We start from the raw sequence: 21,247 nt of genomic DNA, 5'->3' as shown, positions 1-21,247 counted from the left end.
ACCATGTCAAAATATCAAGATGAAATGAATATTGAGTCCAATATATTGATGTCTGTTGAAGTTACATTGAGAGACTGTCCATCATTGAAACTGGCTGCAACATTTATGATCTAATTGTCAGTTAAATGAACACAGCAAAAATGGTTTTGAATTTAACCAGCTGGTAAAGGCCACCGCAACAGTTAACTGTCCCAGACACTTCACTTATCATTAGATTTACTAAAAGAAACCCAACATCTGGGCCACATGCATGTAGATATGTAGATGTAAATATGTAGATGATAATGATATTTGATCTCATGAGCTCTGTTAAGTGCGCTTAAGTTAAGTGCGCCTAATGATGTATTGGGTGGTATTTACTAAAATTGCCAGGCGAGCGCGCGTCTCTAATTTGCGGGATAATTCTCTGCCTCATAAAAGCACGTCTTAACCAGGAAGCGCATTTCCATTGAGTCTGAAAACGTTGATATGGCAGCATTTATAAGAGCAAGGCAAGGACATAGACAGAGACAGCGCACTGAAATATTTTTTTCAACTCTTATAACACTTTTTCAGTTAAGCGAACCACAGATCATTAGACGGTACAGGTTAACCAGCCACACAATACTTCAATTATTGAACCAGATCAGAGACGACATCGAACCCTCCAACCAGCGATCACATTCCATTCCATCAGTTGTTAAACTCTGGACAACATTGCAAATATTGGCATCAGGATAATTTGATTGCACCCACATCCAAACATTCCCACCTTCAATCCACAAACACATTTACCGAAACAGAAAGCACACATATTCAATGAATGTCCAGGTCATATGTGATGCCAACATGACCATTACTAACGTGGTAGCCAAATACCCTGGATCTGTCCATGACAGTTTTATCTTCCGGAATAGTGCCATCTATCCATGATTGAGCAACGGTGATTTTGGAGAGGCCTGGCTACTTGGTAAATGTATTTGTTTCAGTGGGGATATATTGTAGTGAACTCATGTCCCTTGTAGAAATTATTAATCTCGCCATGTACACATCTATATTGTTATAATAGACAGTATGCATTAATGCCACCAATAGCATATTCTTTATAATCGTGTTCTTTTAAACATCTCGCTGTAGGTGATGGCGGGCAGAACAACAATATAACAGCGCGCACATTGAATCAGGTTCAGTGATTGAGCAAACGTGAACCAATATATCTCCTCTTCGCTGAACCTTCATTTTCTCTTCCTCGAATCTCCATGGTGGCAGTAACTTGCAGGCGATTTCTCCCGTCTTTTAACGGTGCGCTAAAAAATGATTGCCCAGCGAAGATCTGGTTTGATAAATACCACGGAAAATAGGGAAAAACACTGTGCGTTAATGTGCGCCTTGGCAAAGGCGCAGATTAAGCTGTGGTCGCAATGTTAGTAAATCAGGACCTAAAGAGCGGAGTAAACACAGATTGCCCAGCCCGGATCTGGTGTGATAAATACCAAGGAAAATGCGGGAAAACACTGTGCGTTAATGTGAGACCGCAGATTAAGTTGCGGCCGCAATGTTAGTAAATCAGGCCCTAAGTATCATGGTGAGAAATGGCAGTTTATGGGACTTATCTCCAAATCACCAAATGCCATGTTCAACTTTAAGTCTGTTAAGCTCTACTCAGCTCATCACATCCCGTGAGTAGTCCCACATTATCCCACCCTTGGGATTTATTGATATGTTTAGCCACACGGAATCCCCTTAGATCTCACTATAATCACCCAGGTGTTGCAGCTGTGTTAGCAAACGTGGCCTTTTCCTCAAACCTAATGAATTCACACCTCTTCATATCCCACTTAGGTGGCTGTGGGTGGGCCTGCAGGGTAAGAACCCACCCCTGCTTCTCACCATCAACAAACACATTGGGCGGTGTTGATGTGTGTGTGTGTGTGTGTGTGTGTGTGTGTGTGTGTGTGTGTGTGTGTGTGTGTGTGTGTCTGTGTCTGCATGTGGAAAGGGGGGGCTGTAGGTGTTGGGTGGATTGGACACAGCAGTAATAAGTAGTCATGTCTACAGGGTCTGTGGTACAGGTATTTGTGTGTGCCTGTGGTGGGGGATATTTGTGTGGGTGTGTGTGTCTGTGTGCTTTTTTAAGTGTGTTGATTGTGAAAAATGTAGACCCTAGTGTTTGTCTGTTAATGTGTGTATTTGACATTATTACAGAACAACAGCTTGGTTTATTCATTTGGTTTATTCATTTGGAATTGTTTAAAATCCAATAACCCTGTCCTGAGAAGGTTTTGCATGCTTTCCCAAAAACAATTTAAGATGTTACATGAAGCTCACCGGGGGACAACCCTTCTCACTTTTTTGAATGTGTCAAGTTGTTTCTCAGCCCAGCTCCAAAACAGGTCCATTTATCCTCGGCATCTGGGGAACAGTTAATTGGTCCCTTCATCAAAGCAGGCTGATTGAGCAGGGCAATACAAACAACACTGAAACCGGCGATTCAAGCAGTCCTGTTTATCCTCTATGGGGCCGGAAGTTTGTGGTTTTAGCATACATTGCCATTTCAAGGCTGTCTAATTGGGATGCGTTTCCAGTCATCTCTGGCTCTAATCAGAGGCATTTGTCTTCGAGGCAGTTTCATCTTTCAGCATAGCCACAAGAAAAGAGAGCCTTAACAAGACTTGCTGTGAGTGAATAATTTCCCCTGCTGCTGTTTGGCATCTTTGTCTTGATTGCCTTGATACGTTTCTCATCTTGTCAAGACTTTGTGTTTTTTTTTTTCTGTTGTAGTGATGTGAGAGTGTGTTTAGCCCTTTGGCTAACTCTGTGTTCGAAGCCTCTTTCTTATTCAATTAAGAAGTCACTGGCAAGCAGATAAGCCTGTCTCCTGTCACTCAACATTAACAGCTCCAGAGAGTTTATGTCTCACCAAATTGCTAGTTACTCGCCCTTTTTATGCATTTATCACACTATAATACTAATAATGTATTAACTGGTTTAAATGCAAAAAAGAAGTTCAGTGTTTTCTAAACAAAAGAGCGACCCGGCACGTTCCATGTAGTTCTGCGGATTCTGCAGATGTGCCTCTACTCTGCTCTACTGCTGTCCTCACAGGCTGAGAAGATGGTAGAAGATGGCTGCCCCTGCAAAGTGTTCCTCTCTCAGCAAAGACCTGGTGCCCAGTCTGTGCCTGGGGTGCATGATGAAAGCATCGTAATGAGCATCCATTCACAGTCACTCCTATGTTTTTCCTGTTGTTTTCCCTTCATCAGAGCCCACCATCAAAGAGTCCAGGGTAATGATGATGGCTCTATGGGAGCATTTCCGATAGAGCCCAAAAGAGTCCTACAGTACGCTCACATGTACATGGTTATAATAGCTGTTCCTTGCTAGCCTGGTATAACCAGACCCAAATTCCAAAGTCTGACCTCGCTCCAATTGGATTTGTTTTCAGGTATTGCATCCTTAATGGGCGTAGACTTTGTGTTTTGACACCCCTGGACCAACTTTTAACCAATCAGTATTGACTGATGGGATTTCTTTTTCCTACTTCGCCGCTACCTGTGCAAGCTAATATATTAGGCTTTCCCCAAACACCATTGGCAGATAGGCAACAATGGCTTGGCCCTCGGTTAATAAGTTCACACATTTGTCTTGTTCCGACTTCCGCTCTAGCACTACACCATTGTTGTAACTACATTTCAATGCTTCATTTCAACGTCATCGTTACTTAGCCACCACCACTAGTCGCAGATTGGTGGGCCCCTCAGAATGGGCCATCGTTTCATGTTGTGAACATCAGTTCCAGGCTATAATCACAGCGAAAACTGAGGCGGGAGCGAAGGGTGGGCTGAGCCAGTCTAGTTCCTTGCTAAGGCTCTGAGACACACTAATTAGTGACATACGTCCTCATTATAGCACAAACCCAAAGGCGTATTCAGGAAAGGACGATCAACGTTTCTTCAGAGAAGGGGTTTTAAACCACGAGAGATGTCCTCTCAGATTACGGAAGACTAAAGAGATGTGTGAAATAATGACTCTAAAAGCATGCACATGTTTCACCAGTGCTCCACATCCACCTGTGCCACTTTCTCTCATTTTACGGATGCTCATACTCACTTTGATGTTTGAAGACTTCAAGAGTCTCACATTTATAGACACACGTGCACATTATGATTCTGACTCACCTACTACCTTGATATGACCATGGGACGACTGCTTCTCTCTAATCATTATGTTCCAGTGTTTCTTCAAGGTGTGTCTTTCCCAGAGCATCTAGATGAAAGCCCAGAATTTAATCCATGTCTCTCTTTCTCCATCAGATAATCACCAGCACGACTACGGGAGCCATCTAGATCTCACAGCCCACACTCCTAAAATCGGTAAGGGCATTAATACGCACTCCGCTCCTTAAAATACCATCTCCATTACTGTCTTCATCCCTGTACTTCAGAAGTTGGTCTCACTCACTTACTACTATATGGCAATTTAGCATGCAACAACTGGACTGACATAATGTATATATTACATACAGTATGTATGTATGTATGTATGTATGTATGTATGTATGTATGTATGTATGTATGTATGTATGTATGTATGTTTGTATGTATGTATGTATAAAATAACACATATATAACTGTTAAGCCAATATCTAGCCACCGCTCTGGGCATTGCTGATATCATGAGCAGCCCTGTGTTCTCTTTGCCTAGTTCAATGTATTTATAAACAGCCAAGCCTCTAGCCAGTTGAGAACTCGAGAAATGCAGTTGCTTTTTCCCAAATTCAGTTGGGTCCAGCAGAGACAAAGGCTTTTGTAAAAAGCACGCGTTGGCTATCTCACACAATTGGCAGTAAGTAACGACGCTCTCGCTGCTACTCAGATCACATTATAGATGTTTTAGAGGAGATTAGCCCAAACTGCTCTCCAGACAGGAAATGAAAAGCTTAGATAACTAAATGGAATAGAAGCTTTGAGGCCAATGAAAAACAGAAGTGTACAATAATGCGATTCCTACTGCTCATTCGGGTTATTGAAAAAAACCCAATTATTTTGTATTGCGCCCTATCAGTTTTCCACACTGGGGGGCTAAATGGGATTTTGTGTGGAAAAAAGACTACAGCATGGAATTAAAGATTGAGCCAATTTCTCATAAAGAAATGATACACCAAGCGATTATTTCCTAAACTTATTTTTGACTTTGTGTTTGACTGTTACCATCCACTCTGACAGAACATAGTGTAATTGGTCTAATGGAAGTCAATGTCTTCACGTTATTTCTATTTACAGCATTTGGTGTGAGACCAACCAATTACAGCAAAGCGAAAAATTTGGCTGCCCCCTTTCGAAAGCTAAATAAGAACCTCAAGCGTTTGAAACTTCAGTGTATTGAAGAAATACCCTGCCTGTGTGTATACATGATTTTATATCTATTTTTCATTTTAATTTTATTTCGTTTTCGAGAACCTAATGACGGAAGGGCAACCTCAATTTTTGTTTTAAAAACAACCCTGTCATTGATATTTTCTTTTCTCACTTGGATTTGTTAGCCCACAGAATCGAGCGATACGGTAAGTAATACACATCTGCACTGGCTGGACATGTGTATTCTCTTTTCTCTTTCTCCGGCGCTGTTTGTAAGAGTTCAGTCGTGGTGTCCCACAGTAGGCAACTGGGGTCGAGGCAGGGGAGAGGGCCACTCTCCTTTTTGCTCAGACTGAATGCACCAGGATTGATGTCAGTAACAGCCCTGCATGATTTTATACTCCTCCTTTTATGGTTGTTCATGTTCACCTTCCATTTGATCATGTTCCTTTCAGCGTTTAAAAAAAAAAATCTCACCCCATCTCCCCATTTGTCCTTTGCACTCTCTCTTTCACACACCTTTCCTCTTCCAACCTCTCATGCACAAGCATCTCTCCCTTTCCCCCCTCTCTCACACTCTCTCTCTTTCTCTCTCTCTCTATCCACCCTCTCTCTCCGTCTGTCTGAGTGCTTGAAGTCTATGCCACATGGTGTTATGTGTGTCCCTGCACTTTGTCCCTGTCCTCTGTGCCGCAGTTGTCACCCAGTCCTATTTTTGCCAGAGCAGGCCGCTAGTGGCCTGGTCCCTGTCAGCGCTCTGGTGCCTCCTCCTCCTCCTCCTCCTCCTTCTCCTTCTCCTCCCCCTCCTCTTCCCCCTCCTCCTCCTGCTGCTGCTGCCACTGCTGCTGGGCCACAAACTCACGTTCCACATTCACATCAGCACACACAGGGGCCTGAGAACAGGGAGAACAGAAAAAAAGAGAGAGATGCTGAGACAGAAGAAACGGGGTAACTAGAGAGAGACACAGACACAGAGGTAGACAGAGAGGGACAGAAAGACCAGAGAGAGAGAGAGAGAGAGAGAGAGAGAGAGAGATGAAAGGGAGGGGTAGGGTGGTCTGGAGAGTGAAGTAGAGTGGGTGAGAGGAAGAGAGACAAACAACGGAATGAGTGAGTGGATGGGGAGGCAGAATGGCATTGTATGCAAAGAGATGTACCAGGGTTGAGGAGTGGCATTGTAAACAAAGAGATGTACCAGGGATGTGGGCAATTAGTTGCTTTTATATTCTGTGCCCTGATTGGGGCCACCCTTTAGACAGGGTTTTACTAGCATTGCATCACATCAAACATGCACTCAGTTCTGTGTTCAAATGAACCACAACAGAGTTTCACCCACTGTCAACACAGCTCCCGCCCTTATTATTACCAGATCTGTCTGAAGCAACTCCCCCCGTAAGAATGAAGCTTTACTATAGCTTTTCATCATGACAGGTGTTTTCTACACTCCCCTGCAAAGTGTATTTAGTTTATCTTAAATGTCAATCTGGTCAATCTCGAATGTGGTCAGTCTGCAGTATATTCGGAACATTTTCCTCCTTGGCTCGAGTCCCTGTGTCCCCTGCCGGACGTGTCCCTCACCTCTTGCTCCTGTCCGCCCCCTCCCTCTCTTCTCCTGTCTGTCTCCAACAGAGAAGCCGCGGAAGAACAACATCCTGACCTCCCAGACGGTGCCATACGACCTGTCCTTCTCCCGCTCCTTCCAGAACCTCACCCATCTGCCACCCTCCTACGAGTTGGCCATCACGTCTGACTTAAGTAAATACTCCTCTCTCAAGAAATTAAGTAGGTGGTTCTAATATTGCATTTCCGGCGTGCCGCAACTCCCCCCCCCCCCCCCCAATCTCCCCTGCACCCCCTCTCTGCATCTCTGTTGCTCTGTCCTGATTGGATGGTAATTCAGAAGGTTACCCCAACCCGCCCACCCCCACCATTCCCCTACCCCTTATACCTTCTTGCACATGGCACTTGGCAGCTGGCTTGTGGAACGTGACGATGTATGCACGCACAGATGTAAGCAACCAAGACCTGCACAAACGCATGAGGACTGATGCACTGGTAACCCCCACACCCACCCCACCCCCCCTCCCCTCCCACATGCAGCACCAGCAAATTATTGAAGATCATTGAAGTGACTCAAGTCCATACAAGAATATTTTCATGGTGATTTCCAGACATGGGCTGATCTCCATTAGTGGTCTCAGTTTCGACCATATCCCTGTTGAATGTCAACTAATTGTCACGTGATTAAGCCTTGTCTGTACAACTCACACACGTGTTCTAAGCACATGGTCAGTATTACAAGACTGTGATTTGCTAGATCATTTAGCTAAAAAGAATTCTATGCACATCATCTCCCACTTAACAAGCACTGAAACATGCATGCTGGTATTCGGTTTTGCACATCATTATGGCTGCAGCGGTTTGTAACATTGCTGGAATGTTCAAGAGTACTTTTGAAATACTAGAAAAACAAATACTTGGATAAGAAAAAAACCCTCAGTATGAAAAAGTCTTGCCGGGAAACACCTAGCCATTTTAACATAGGAAACTAGGAAACAACAAAAAGGATTGTCCCATAAACCCTCCGTCATCCCAGCTGATTGTTTTTATCATCATGGAATCCGACAAAAGCACCTTCACAGCATGTACTATACTTCACCTGTGTGACTGGCCCACAGAGATATTAGTCTTTGGAGAATATAGCCAGCCTTACAAATGAATGAGCTCCCGATGAAACCATCTGGACGGAGCCAGAGAGATGAGGCCCAAATGACATGATATGTTCCCTCTCAGCCAACCCCTAAATCACACGCACACCTCCCCCAGCATGTCACAGCAGCTGCCCTTGAGCTGAACTGCGCATAAGCATAGACCACTCTAAAGTGGGGAAAAACTACATGGTCAGCAGCCTTGAGGGACTGGGTGCAGATGGAGGGGGCCTTGTGTGCGTGTGCGTGTGTGTGTGTGTGTGCGTGTGCGTGTGCGTGTGCGTGTGCGTGTGCGTGTGTGTGTGTGTTGATCTGATCACACTGCCACCCTCTTCAGTTTTCTCCTTCGCTCTAATCACCATAAAAGGGATTAAAAGACTGTTCAGAACAACAGTGCTTCATCTAATCCCTCTTTCCCCCCCATGTGTACTGGCAAAGGCAATCATATTATTTCTGCAAACTCTTTCCTTTATGATAGCCCGATGTAAATCCCTCTCTAAAGATCACTTCGGAAAGGAAGGTTTCGCAGGGGGGCCATTTTGGCCTTGCTGTACTCCAGACCGGGGATCAATAGCTGACCACGCTGTGGATGAATAAAGGCTCACTCTAATGAGCCCGGGCCTGGACGCCGGCCGCCTACTGCTAATTAGCTGCTCTTAGCACTGCCTGATTGTCTGGGATTGTTTTATCTTTAATTGGGCTTTTTTTTTTTGCCTCTGCAGAAGTTGAAGATGCTGTGGACTAAATCAGTTGTAATTCTGTGGAATAATGGATCACTAAATGATTGGTTCGATAACGCATCCATTCAGTGAAATGGATTGTGGAGTGTACAGTCCACAAATTGAATGTGTTTATAGACTTTGATATTGTCAGCAAAACTTGTATTAATGTCGAGGCGTATGCCTTTACAAACGAACCAACCTATCATTAACCTTGATTCCCTGAACAAGGTTTTTTCTTTAGATAAGTGGTTTGATTAATTCTTTTCCATTGAAGCCCAGAAAGAGTTACGATTATTACTACAGCCTGAGTCAGATCCAGTCTCATTTCCCTGTTCTGACATCAAATTCTGCTGATTCTGCTGATCCAGTTCACATAATTGTAGAACTCATACCCTGATCTATCCATGTGTCAATTGCACAAAGACCAGATCCGTTTTTAAATTCATAGAGGAGCCACTGAAGAAATGAGATGGAATGAAAGCAGTCCTTCCCTGTGAGAAACTCGGTTAATGAGGGCCTTGGCGTGAGCACCGTCCCCAGGAGCCAGAGAATTCAGGCAAGGCAGTTTTTAAAGAGGGGCAGTCACGCAGAGTCGAGCAGCCCAAATAAGACACAGGGAAATTGGAGGTGTAACTCCCACTGCCCAGGGTCGAGCATTAAGCTGCTGCTAGAGCAGAGTGGTCAAGCCTCACTGAGCTGACACTCCCAAGCCAAGCACACCTTTTAGAACCATGACACCCCCAGTCCTCTTCCTTCTTGCTGCTTGTGAGCTCCCCAGGACTAATTATACTATCGTCAAGGTGTGAATTAGCGGACAGCGTGTGTTATCGGCAAACGTTCGCATTGTCATATGAGTTCATTATTAAACTGAAGTTATAGATTGTTAATCCAGCGTTAAACTTAGCATTTTGATTATTTAACAGAATGGCCGATGTTTGACACTGTCCGATAACTGACATACCTACGCTGTACCTTAAAATATTTTAGAACATAGGCAGAACAAAAACATTGGATTTTTTTTCAGAAGCTCATTTTCAGAACACTTTGATACGTGCTAATGGTTTCTGTGTCTGGTAGTTGTGGCTGTGCATCTCTTAAACAAGAAGGTGAAGTTAATGTTGCAGTGCCTTTTAAAAATGTTGTGACCAATGTCAGTATTAATGTAGAAATCTAAAAAAAAAAACCTGAGGTAAAGATAAAACTACCTCATCAAGATGTTCATGCAGAAAAAGGAAAGATGTGAGAGAAACAATGGTGTCTTTGAGTTACAGATTCAAAACATTTAGCTTAACTTCTCCTCCTGTTCCCCTTCCTACACATAGCCGACGATGTGGATGAGTACTACAGCCGGAAGCGCAGTCACATGCCCGACGTGGCTCCACGGGGGGGCCTGCACACGCACATGGTGAAGCTGAGCGGCGAGGGGCCCAGCCAGGGTGGCCAGCAGCAGCAGCAGCCCAGGCAGAAACCACGGCGCGTGCAGAGGGCCATGTCCCAGGACCACGTGCTCTCTCCGGTACGGGCACCACTCCGCAAGGAGTACACCCTCGCCCCGTACAGTGGTGGGGGGGGCGGAGGCAGGCCCCTCTCGCCGTACCACGGTCGTATGCCTTCACAGGAGCAGCTGCTGTCGGCCGACCGACTGCACTCCCAGGACCCCCTGCTGTCGCCGGACAAGATGCTCTCGTTGAGGCGCTCCAACTTCCGCGAGAAGGGCGCCATGTCGCGGGCGCTCTCGCACGCGGACATGTTAATGCCCACCACGCCCGTCATGGACCGCCACTACAAGATGACTAAGATGCACTCGCATCCCAGTGCCTCCAACAACGACCACCAACACAACTTGCTGACCGTCAACCCCACCGCCAACAAGAGGCAGGCCTTCGCCTCGCGGCGGACCCACACCGTCGACCACCTCCAGTACATCCCAGGCCATCACCACCAAGGCCATCACCACAACGACCATCACCACAATGACCATCACCACAACGACCATCACCACAGCATCGACTATCGCACGGCCAGCAAGACCGAAGTAACTGTTTAATGCAGCAAGAGTCTAAGGGGGAAAGGGGATGAGAAAGAAGTCATGGGAAAGACACTAAAATGAACAGAGAGATTTGACAAACAGTAGGTCCAACAGCAACAGTGCTGATAGTACTGAACCGCCAGCCCCCTTGACAACTTAATTTGGCTAGGGAGTCGTCCTACTTGGCAAAGAGGTCTCCTTGTTAACCGATTCCATTTGAAAACCATCCTTTGCTTTCAGCTCATGCTTTCCTCTTTCTGCGATCCCAGTTGGGTCACGGGTAGGATCTACAGTTTCTCCTCACCAAAAACACTCTTTTTTTCCACTCTTAGGGCAAACATAAGGGCTTTGCACGCAACACACAAAAGGACATTTTGGTGACAGTTGACTGTTGGCTGAACCCGACGGATATTTTTTCAAATATTACGGTGGACCTGGCAAAGAGACTGTATTAACTTTATAAATACATTCATAGATTTAATATTTGTATTTCCAGTCCTTGTTATAGCTTTAGAGTTTCTTCTTGATTATATAAACTGTTGATAGCACTTCTGGCAGTGCCTCTCAAAAATATGTCCCATTTCAGTGATGAAATGGAAATGTGGGTTAAAAAGCACAATCAATTTGATTTATCCCCCTCCTCCATTTTGTTCTCTTTTGAAAAATGGCCAGTGCATATCCGCTTCTTAGTCAAAAACAGTGGCAATTTCCTTTGTTTTGCGATGATTGTAAATAGGCTATGTGAGCTGCATTACAATGATAGGGTGCTGGCCTGGGGTCTCAGGTTTGAGCAGTTTAAGGGTCAAGGATGGGCAACTGTCATTTTTGACACAACAGACCACTGAGCAAGTTATTGATGCTACAGAATTGTACAATATTGTGTGCAACATATATTGTTCCACCCTTGTTTATTTCCTTTTGTTCTTTTTTTGGAATCTTGAAAAAGTAGAGTGATTGTGAATTAACATGTCCAAGTCTAGCCACATGGCCCCTGTCCGCAGGCAGCACACAACACATGTATGCTACTGATCAATGTTATTGAGAACTTGTTGGATCTTATTGTTTACGTTTTTAACCAACTAACAGGTAATGTCTGTACTTTCAAATGTCTCCTGGCATCCCAGTATATGAATTAATCAGTGTGGTGTTGTGTAATAATGACATGCGTTTGTCAGAATTAAAGTAATATGCGTTCTGTAATGGTTACATTTTCCCAGCACTTTGTATGTGATTGAAATGACCAGAGAGGAAGGCATTGAGTACCACTATAAATAGCAGTAAGGATTAAGACTGTGAATTGTTTGTCTGGTAGTTTTAATTAAAGCAATGCCTTAACATGTGGAGGCCCATATCCAACCATTTTGTTTTCTACCATCTTGATTAGAAGTTGTTGGTTCACTATTAATGAGCCTGGTCCTACAGTTTGACTCAGAGAGGATGATACACAATGTACCAACACCTTTGGTAATAATGGCAGGAGCCGAGACATTACCTCCATTACTACATTACAGAAGAAAGCCATTTTGATGGAGGGCGAGAAATTAATGGGTTTGTTCCTGTATTATGTTTTATCTTTTTAACCTTCCTAATTTGTTTCTTTTGACTGAGACATTAGCCTTGCCTCCCCCCTTCACTGCCGCTGACTCTAGAAATGCGAGCCAGAACTGGGCCAGAACTGGGCCAGATGTGGGGGATAGTCGGCAGCCATCTGGACTGGAACAGAAACTGGCTCTGAGAATAAGCTTCCAGCAAATGAGGTCATTGGCTGTTTCTCTGTAATTTTCTTGCTTCCATATTAATCAAAGCACATTCTGTGAGTCCTGTCTAAAATTATTACCATTCTGGTGAAGTCTGAGTTTTTTTTTAAAAACACATTTCCCAAGCATACTGTCTCCGTTGATCACAAATAAAGGACATTTAGCAAAGCCTGGCACTGCTTCAGACTAATTTGTCAAAACTGCTGAACAGCCTTGTTTATCTTACTGTAGCAAGGTGGCAACCGGAATGGCAGAGCAAGATTTGCATTTCAAATGATATTTGAAATATCATATGCTATTACTATGTGACACTGAAACTGTAAAAGTGGGTCAGTCTGAAAACAGCAAACAGTAGAAACAGAACCAGATGGAGGTCAAACAGTTGAAATCATTTTCTCAGATTTTCATTTTAAACTGACGCTGAAGACATCACCCCACCCAACAACGTCATCCTCATTTTGTTCTCTGACGTGAAAGCACAAATTCAGGTCACTCCGTAAGTATCTTTTATAGACTTCCAGAAACATTATTTAAAACCCTGATGATTTCTTTTGTTTTCCGTCATAGTCATAAATGATACATGTCTTCCAATTTGACTGTGTTCATGACGTCATTACCTCTATCACCAGGATTTGAAGTTTCCCTCTCAGATTTATTGGACATAAATTGATTACTGGTCAGTTATAAACAGGTTGGCAAGTTTACACTGACCGTTTCTGTAGTGTTTAATAAGGATCTATAGCTATATGTGTAAGCACTCCCCTATGCATTGTTCTCCTATTGGGTATTCGCCATGCGCATGGATACATTGAATGTTTCACGTGTGAGCTTAACCTCCGAGTGAGCCTGATTATTTTATTAATAAGTAGTCACGGCCAGCTACAAAAAAATCATCAGCTTATTTTAGGTAAAAAAAAGAATTGACTCTGACTTTTTATCGAAAAACATCATGCATAGGGCGACATTGATATTTGATGCTGATGAGCTGTTTAGCAAATTTCAAGCACGATTTGCGAAAAGAGCATTAGTTTGAATGGTGTGTTGCTGTTGTTTATTTTTTCGTGTGGTTGTTATTGTTTTTCCGCGCCACTCAAATTGTCTCCCCAGTCAAGCTGGGTTCTTCATCAGATGCAGCCCCGTTAAGTGGCCGATTCATTGAGAACTGAGGAAGCAGAGGACGACTCCAATGGCTTTAATAACCTCTACTCCACAGGGCTCCGTTTTGGCTGAACTCCTAAAAGTGATAAGGGGCCGAACTCCCGACTCCTTGGAAAAACAACCCAACAGAAGAAATAAATAAAACACAATGAAAACCATTAAGTTTAATGCCATAGATATTAATGCCCACTGTGTCCTCCCAGGGGCCTGTGGTGCAAGGGGAGCCTGGTCCATTTACAGTGGTGTTGGTGGGACACGCGCTCCCCACGGGTCCTGAAACTAAAGGCTTGCGGTCACGGCTCTTTACAACGCTGCTGTAAGAATGGAAAAATAGCGAAGCGGTGTCTGTTTTTCATCACACTGCATGTATTTGCATTTAGATGGAAAAAAACTTGGAGCTCTGCAAGGTGAGGAGCAACACGCCAGGGCATGGGTCAATAGCAAGGGCACCCGCTGTGTATGAGTGTTTGTGTGTTTGTGTCTGTGTGTCTGTGTGTGTGTGTGTGTGTGTGTGTGTTTGTGTGTGTGTGTGTGTGTGTGTGTGTGTGTGTGTGTGTGTGTGTGTGTGTGTGTGTGTGTGTGTGTGTGTGTGTGTGTGTGTCTGTGTGTGTGTGTGTGTGTGAGTGAGTGAGAGAGTTGTTCGGGTTGTGAATGTACAATGTCTGTATGGTTGTGTCTTGACTCTCTAACGAGGCCACTTTGGTTTGCAAACATGTAGCCTGAGCTTGGGCTGTTCTGAGAACAGAAAGTGTGTGTGTGTGTTTGTGTGTGTGTTTTGTGTATGTGTGTGTGTGTGTGTGTGTGTGTGTGTGTGTGTGTGTGTGTGTGTGTGTGTGTGTGTGCTTGTAGTCCTCTGTATCTGAGAACAGAAAGTGTGTGTGTGTGTGTGTGTATGTATGTGTGCTTTTAGTCCTCTGTATCACAGCAAGCTAAAAATGACTTCCGTTAAAATGCCTCATTGTGCCTAACACCTGCTGTTGCCATGCCATCAATTAGCATAATGAAACACCACTCTGGTGTACTTAAACTGCCGAAGGAGAACAAGTTGCTTTCTCCATCATTGTAAATGAGAGCAAACTGTACAGGCTGCCATTATATGGATACTTGAATATGGATATCTGATTCTGAATTCACTGCACTGTTGTGGAAACTCGCAGGACCATTTAACCATCAACTTTGTAAAAAAACAGGACCATTACTCGTAACATGTGTGTATGCTGACAAGATTGATGGTGGGATTTAAAATTCTATCCATAATCTGGATAAATCACACAAAGCAGTGTCATCAAGTCACGAAGATTACTGTGTCTGGTCATTTCTAACGTAGACACATATTCGCACATCCATATTTTCACTACGTTCCCCCTTTGTTTGTGTGTTTGTCATCAACATTCAATCAGTTTATTCTGTCCTCTAATCTTATACACCACATTTTTGCCAAGTACGCTGATATCATTGGAAATTATTTGAATGTTAGATTTCAGTTATTACACTAAAACAGCACCTATTATCGAATGTTGGCATCTGAGACACGTATTGCATCTGAGCAATTTGATATCACCTTTTTAGACTGTCTATGTGAAAACTTAACCTTGCCAGCCAACCACTGATTAAAATGTTTTCTTCTAAAAGGTTTTTTACTGATCCTGAAGCTGTGGGTATATTTCCATGGGAAGGGAGGTTAGGCTGGACTGATGCGCTGGGGCAGGTGTGTGGTTAATGGAGCAGACTATCATGACCTCCCTTCCACTCCACCACTGGGATCAATGGGACTGTTGAACCTTTGAATGATCACTCTGCATCAAGAAGAGGAGGAGGAGGAGGAGGAGGAGGGTAGGCGATGGTTGTCTGATGAAAATGGAGGCGCATTTTCTTTTTCGCTTTCTTTTATTTTTTTGTCAGGCTGATGAGGTTAGCTCCTCTTGTGAATTGGGGGGGGGGGGGGTCAGCCTAGTCTCCCAGATTAAATCTCTTAACCTGAGACATGTTGGAGGTGTTAAACTGGAAGAAGGGGGAAGGAGGGGAGAGGGCTCAGAACTAGGGATTAGAGATAAACAGGCGTTTGCCGTCAAAGATCTCTGATGTGGAGTAAATGTGTAACTGACTCTCCTAGTACGTTCATCTTGAGAGGGTCCTAGAGGTGCAGAAGAACACTCACTACCCTTCATTTGGAAAATCTGTGTTCATGCAATCCTAAACAGACAAGTGTCAAACTAAAAAGCCTCAGGCTGATCTCTAAATAAGGAAATGCTGGTTGCTTTCTTTGTATGCTTGTTTAGCAATAGGCCTACATGTTTCATGTTTTTAAGAAGGAGAGAAAGTAAGAGAGGAAGACATTTGAAGAGATTGAAAATTCCCTTACAGGGCGTGTTGGGGCAAAAATAATCACAACAAAAAATTGATGAAGTGAAAAAGAAAGAATAAATATTGAGGACATGCAGTCGATCATTATCTTGGAAGCAGAAACAAAGTAGGTGAAAGGAAGACTATGTCCTTCTTGTATTTTTTGGTGATTAATGTTGGAAATGTTGGAAAATGGAGGACTTGATAGCCTTTTATTTTGGAGCAGCAGTATGGACTTTAATTGCCTTTCCACAGTGGTAGACGGTTTGGGACCATACAACACATCATCCCTGTAGGGATTTCAAACTAAACTGTTGAAAACAATTATTTCCCTCGAGTACAGCATTTAAACCCATTCTTTAGCTTTGCCGAAAAAGCCACACTTCATATGTCCTCCCAGCTCCTTCCAAGAAAGCCACGGCTGTTTGACCGTGAGTCGTTTGTGTATGAGGTGCTGAACACTGGAAACCACAGGAAGAAATCTTCACTTATGCGACCGCACAGAAACTCATCAACCCTCCCTAAAAAATAATTATGATGCACTGGAGCAATGCAATTTCCCCCAAGCAAGGGCAAATCACCACAATTACAGCTATTATAGTAATTATCATGATTGTTTGCTGGGCGGATGCCCCGTCTTGTCAACACTGGGTCCCAAGTTGAATTGGTGAAGCTTTTGAGAGGGCGTGAAGGGTTGTCAGTCACACTTGATTGGTCCCCGTAATGAACTGCATCGATGGCACCGCCATCACGTATCACTGCACAGCCAAGGTAGTTGTTCTAATCATAAAGAAGTTCCTAAAATAGCCTCCCTGTTGTCAAAGCTTAGGTCTCCACTGAGGAGCTGGCTAAGCCATGTTTGCTAAATGTCTGGTCTTTTTTGCTCTTCATCTTTTCCTGTCTGCAGGATACCTGTCTGGCGTCGCTGAATTTGAACCAATCCGCAAGGAGCACAGAGTCATTTTCTCCCCAGGTCTCAGACGGTCACAGGTCTGGATGCTCTGGAGTTGACTAGGTGTGCTTTCCTATTAACCACTGTCATTTTTAAGGAGTGCAAAGCTGTAGCTGATCGATAGGGTCGGCCAGCACCGAGCAGGTAGAATGTAGAGGTGGGAGCCTTGCCCAGACACGGGACATTCATCTTCCACCTGCAGTGGTTGCCGTGGCCAGCGGTCAAGTGTTTACACAGTCTGGCCCGCAAACATTCAAGGCCTGGATGTTATTTTTCCTCTTACCAATTGAAAGTTGATAGCCAGTTGGCAGAAGTGTTTCAAAAACGCTTTGAGAAAAAGGTATTTACTGTTGTTCTGCCATAGTGATGCACAGTCTGAGGCCTGACTTTTAGTTCATTATTCAAGATGGAGGCACTAGCATCCACTGTGGGGTCATAATGCATTGATGCATCTTGTGTATGCAGGATGTAAATAACAGACTGAAGCAGGCCCTGATATCCAGTGACTTGAAAAGGTGATAACATTTTGATTATGAATGATCCCACAGTTGTGGTGTCAACCTGCCTTTCTCAGAAAGAACAATTTAATTCACAAAGATTATTTGTTACACAACTGGGATACCTCAAGTCACCCCCCCAGCCATAAACCTCAACCTTAGTCCTAATTACATCTCAGCTAATACCTCAAATCAAGTGTAAACATTGTTGTATTAACAATAGTTTACAGAGTGTCAACACACTGTTTTTGCTAAAGAATCCAAGCAGGGACCATTCTGTAGTAAATTCAGTATTCAGTTGCGTTATTTTATGATCCCCGCAAGAAGACAGTAAGCTTTAGTTACATACCCACTTAGCCTCCTTGTATTCCATTAGGGAAGAAGACTGTTTTTGGTTGTTTAAGGCTAATGTTGTGTAATGTTTCTGTCTTGCTTGGGGGTAGTCAGATTTCCCAAGCATAACGTCAAGTCAAATCTCTGTTCTGATTGAGTCATATCCTCAGTGTGTGGAAATGTAACAATGATTAAAATGCAGTAAGTACATTTGCAGCCAGCAGAAACACGCAAGGGGGTAAAAAAAAAAAAACATCTAATGAATAATTCACGCCTTAAGTCTCAGTAAACAACATTCATAATACACTGAGAAAGCAAGGTGGTGTGTTATGGTACTGGCAGTGTTTAGCTTACGTAGCCTGTCCTGCAAACAAACAATCTTTACACATCAAACAAATCCGCCAAGCACAGAATTGAAGTCTGTGTACGAAACTAAGCTCTTTCTCAGTAGTAACCTGAAATGTTTAATCAATGGTAAATGTTTAACACCCTGACTAACTGCTCAAGTATGCACAGTTTTCTCAGCTGTAAAAAAAATATAGAGAAAGAAAAAAACATAAAATCCTGTTGATCGAGTCGCAATAAGCCATATGAGAACAGGATGACATTAGCTGAAATTACACTTCAGCATTATCTCTTGGCTTTGTGATGGGTTTCAGACAGAGCTCAAAATTCTCTCTGAATGGGACTGAAGAATCAATGTCATTGACCTGATTCAGGGGGATCATTGAAAGTGTTCCCCATTTTACACAGAAAACAGATGACACAGAGGGTGAATTTGCCAAATGTCTTCTGAAATGGCCTCAGGTAAATATTTCTTGTGCTCTGAAAGACTGTCATGAGCAGGGAAATGAAATGTTCCACCAGACAAAAGAGAATATCAGCAGGCTGTCTGAATTAATTGGATTATACCTATAGTTTCAGGATGAACCAAATGACCCTTGTTCAGTCGGGAGCCTCTCTCTTGTATCTGCTGATTGGTCCACATTGTTGTGGGTTTTCCTCAGTAACCCAATTAATTTGACATCCTCAAGGACTTCTTTTTTAAGACTCTTTTCCACACAGTAGTGTGGACCTAACCGTACCTCATATGTGAGTTTTGTTGCTCCTCCACCTCCTCCAGATCTCGTATGACAAGCCCAAACCTACTACTGTGTCTGGAATTGTATTAATACATCTTATTAATATGTTAATTCATTCAGAGACTTGCTCTGACTGACATGAATTTACCTTTGTCTTTGGATTGTGGGTAAGGTTCATAAATATTTAAATTCTGCCATGCTTAGCACACACACAACATTTTTAACCATTTGGGTATTGTTGTGTACCCACCTGGTAATTAAAATGGATCCCAGTCATGGTCTAAATGTCAGCAGATTGCCTGTTGTTCTCACTCTTTGAAGGGAGTACCAGTGGGAGGGCAACAATTGCAGAAGAGACTTTCAAAATTGTAATTCAGCACTTTCAACAAGGGTTTGGAGGACTCAAAGTCTGACTGTCATTTTGATGAATTGACTTTGGGAAGGCACACCACTAGTACTGAAGGCAGAGCTGGAGCAGTCCTCCACCCCCCACCGTCCTGGAAAGGTCAGCCTCAGGGCTGCTGTTTCACTGTGGTAATAACCAGCGGCCATGTTGCCTCGCACTTCAAAACAGAGGTGCAGAAATTTGTGACACTCCGTGGCACCTTTGCCATGGACTGACATTTAACGGCGCTTGTGAGAACAATACACTTCTTCACAATTGGCACATTCAATAAGACACAAAGACGAGAGTGAGGTCACTCAGCAATGACAGGAAACTACGGCCATTTTACATTTAGAATTAAACTCAGAAATTGGGATTAAATACTTTGTATCATGATACAGAAATATTTTGGGAAAAGGTTTAATTAAATTCACATACAGTATAAGCAACTATTTATATGGCATCCTGTATAGCACACCCCATTGCAACAAGAGCAAAGATCTCCTTCTTACAGATTAAAAAGATATAATTACATTTCACATTACTCTGGGCTGTAGACTGCAGACACACCTGGGAAACTGCCAGCATCCCTGACATACCTGATGCATCCTAATGGCCCTGCATGGATCAATGCAAACTTCTCCCTCCCTAAAAGTACCTTTCAAGCAACGAGTGCCAAAGGGCCATCAACGATTACAGATCGTGCCGTGTGCCTGCATAATAAAATCAGAAGTAGAAGAAACAGTCATTTTGAAAACCAGTCTTTTGTTAGGATTCTTTTGTTAAGTTTACTCCAGCATGCAGCCCTGCATATGGAGTCATTCCGAGCATTAAACTCAGGAAGTGACTGCCTAGCAGTGGAAAAGGCATAACATTTATGCCAGGCTGGTGGTCAAATCAGCATGTAAAGTCAACATAATAAATCAGCCTGATTCATACATCAGTCAGTATAAAGCAGTCAGTCAAACGATAGACAGAGACAAGTGACGTCTGCTCAGATGGTACATTGGTGACATGGGGAACGCTAATCTCAAGGTCACAACAAACACAGTGACTCTAATCTCAAGAACCCACAGTGACTCTAATCTCAACAACACAACAGACAGTGACTCTAATCTCAAGCACACAACAGACAGTGACTCTAATCTCAACAACAGACAGTGACTCTAATCTCAACAAAATACACTGACTCTAATCTCAAGCACACAACAGACAGTGACTCTAATCTCAACAACAGACAGTGACTCTTATCTCAACAACAGACAGTGTTGGCTGTTTACTCTTATGGCTTTCTCTCCTTCTGAGAACCATATGGCCATGTTGGCGTCCCCTCGGGAAAGGCCTGAGGAGGTGATAAGACACCTGAAAAGGACATTTACTTCTTTTACTTTAAAACAGGGGAATTATTTATGGCTTGAAGGATTTGAACAAGAGTGGCTCAGGTCCAGCAAGTCTCTGCAGTAATCCTTACCCTGTCTGATTTATGAAGAAGTTGTGTCGGGTCTCGGAGAAAACAGAGAGATTACACAGTGCTTTTCCGGAAAAATCTTTGCTGATGGGCATGGTTAATCAATCATTTCGATTGAGCTCACTGCTTAGGGAAGATGAGCATTTCTGAGGTTGTATGGGCTGTGTAGCAGAGGTTGCAGCCATGATATCACCATTCAGTGCAACCTTCACTGCCAACAGCTACCTTTGTCGGTCAGTGATTACTAGCACACCCTAATTGACCCTCTTTGCCGGAGGCAAATGAGCAACAGCTCAAATACTTTTTCTTTGAGAGGCTGGACAGAACAACACATCGATACGCCCCTCTTTATTTGAGTTTGGACGTTAAAAGGTGCCATTACGCGTCCATCTGACCCTGTTTGACCCCTCGCAGATTGGACCCATTTCCCCAGACCCGTGAAGCACAGACACTTTCATACCGTCCCCCTTATTCCAA

At 43.5% G+C, this 21,247-nt stretch overlaps 1 protein-coding gene across 1 annotated transcript in view; it reads left to right on the top strand.

The window, feature by feature from the left end:
• LOC308379083 (shisa family member 6) overlaps positions 1-10,813 on the top strand; it is a gene marked incomplete at both ends in the record, with an annotated part of 52,037 nt that extends 41,224 nt beyond the window's left edge. Inside the window, 4 exons of the mRNA XM_080856139.1 lie at positions 4,293-4,352; positions 5,522-5,542; positions 6,966-7,091; positions 10,089-10,813. Coding sequence (XP_080712265.1) covers positions 4,293-4,352; positions 5,522-5,542; positions 6,966-7,091; positions 10,089-10,813 — 932 coding nt within the window. The remainder of the gene's footprint in view (positions 1-4,292; positions 4,353-5,521; positions 5,543-6,965; positions 7,092-10,088) is intronic.
• Between the last annotated feature and the right edge of the window lie 10,434 nt (positions 10,814-21,247).

The sequence above is a fragment of the Sprattus sprattus genome (genome assembly GCF_963457725.1).
Source record: "Sprattus sprattus genome assembly, chromosome: 18".
Classification (NCBI taxonomy): domain Eukaryota; kingdom Metazoa; phylum Chordata; class Actinopteri; order Clupeiformes; family Clupeidae; genus Sprattus; species Sprattus sprattus.
Note: the sequence above shows the minus strand (reverse complement) of the source record. Positions and strands in the feature narration are given on the sequence as shown.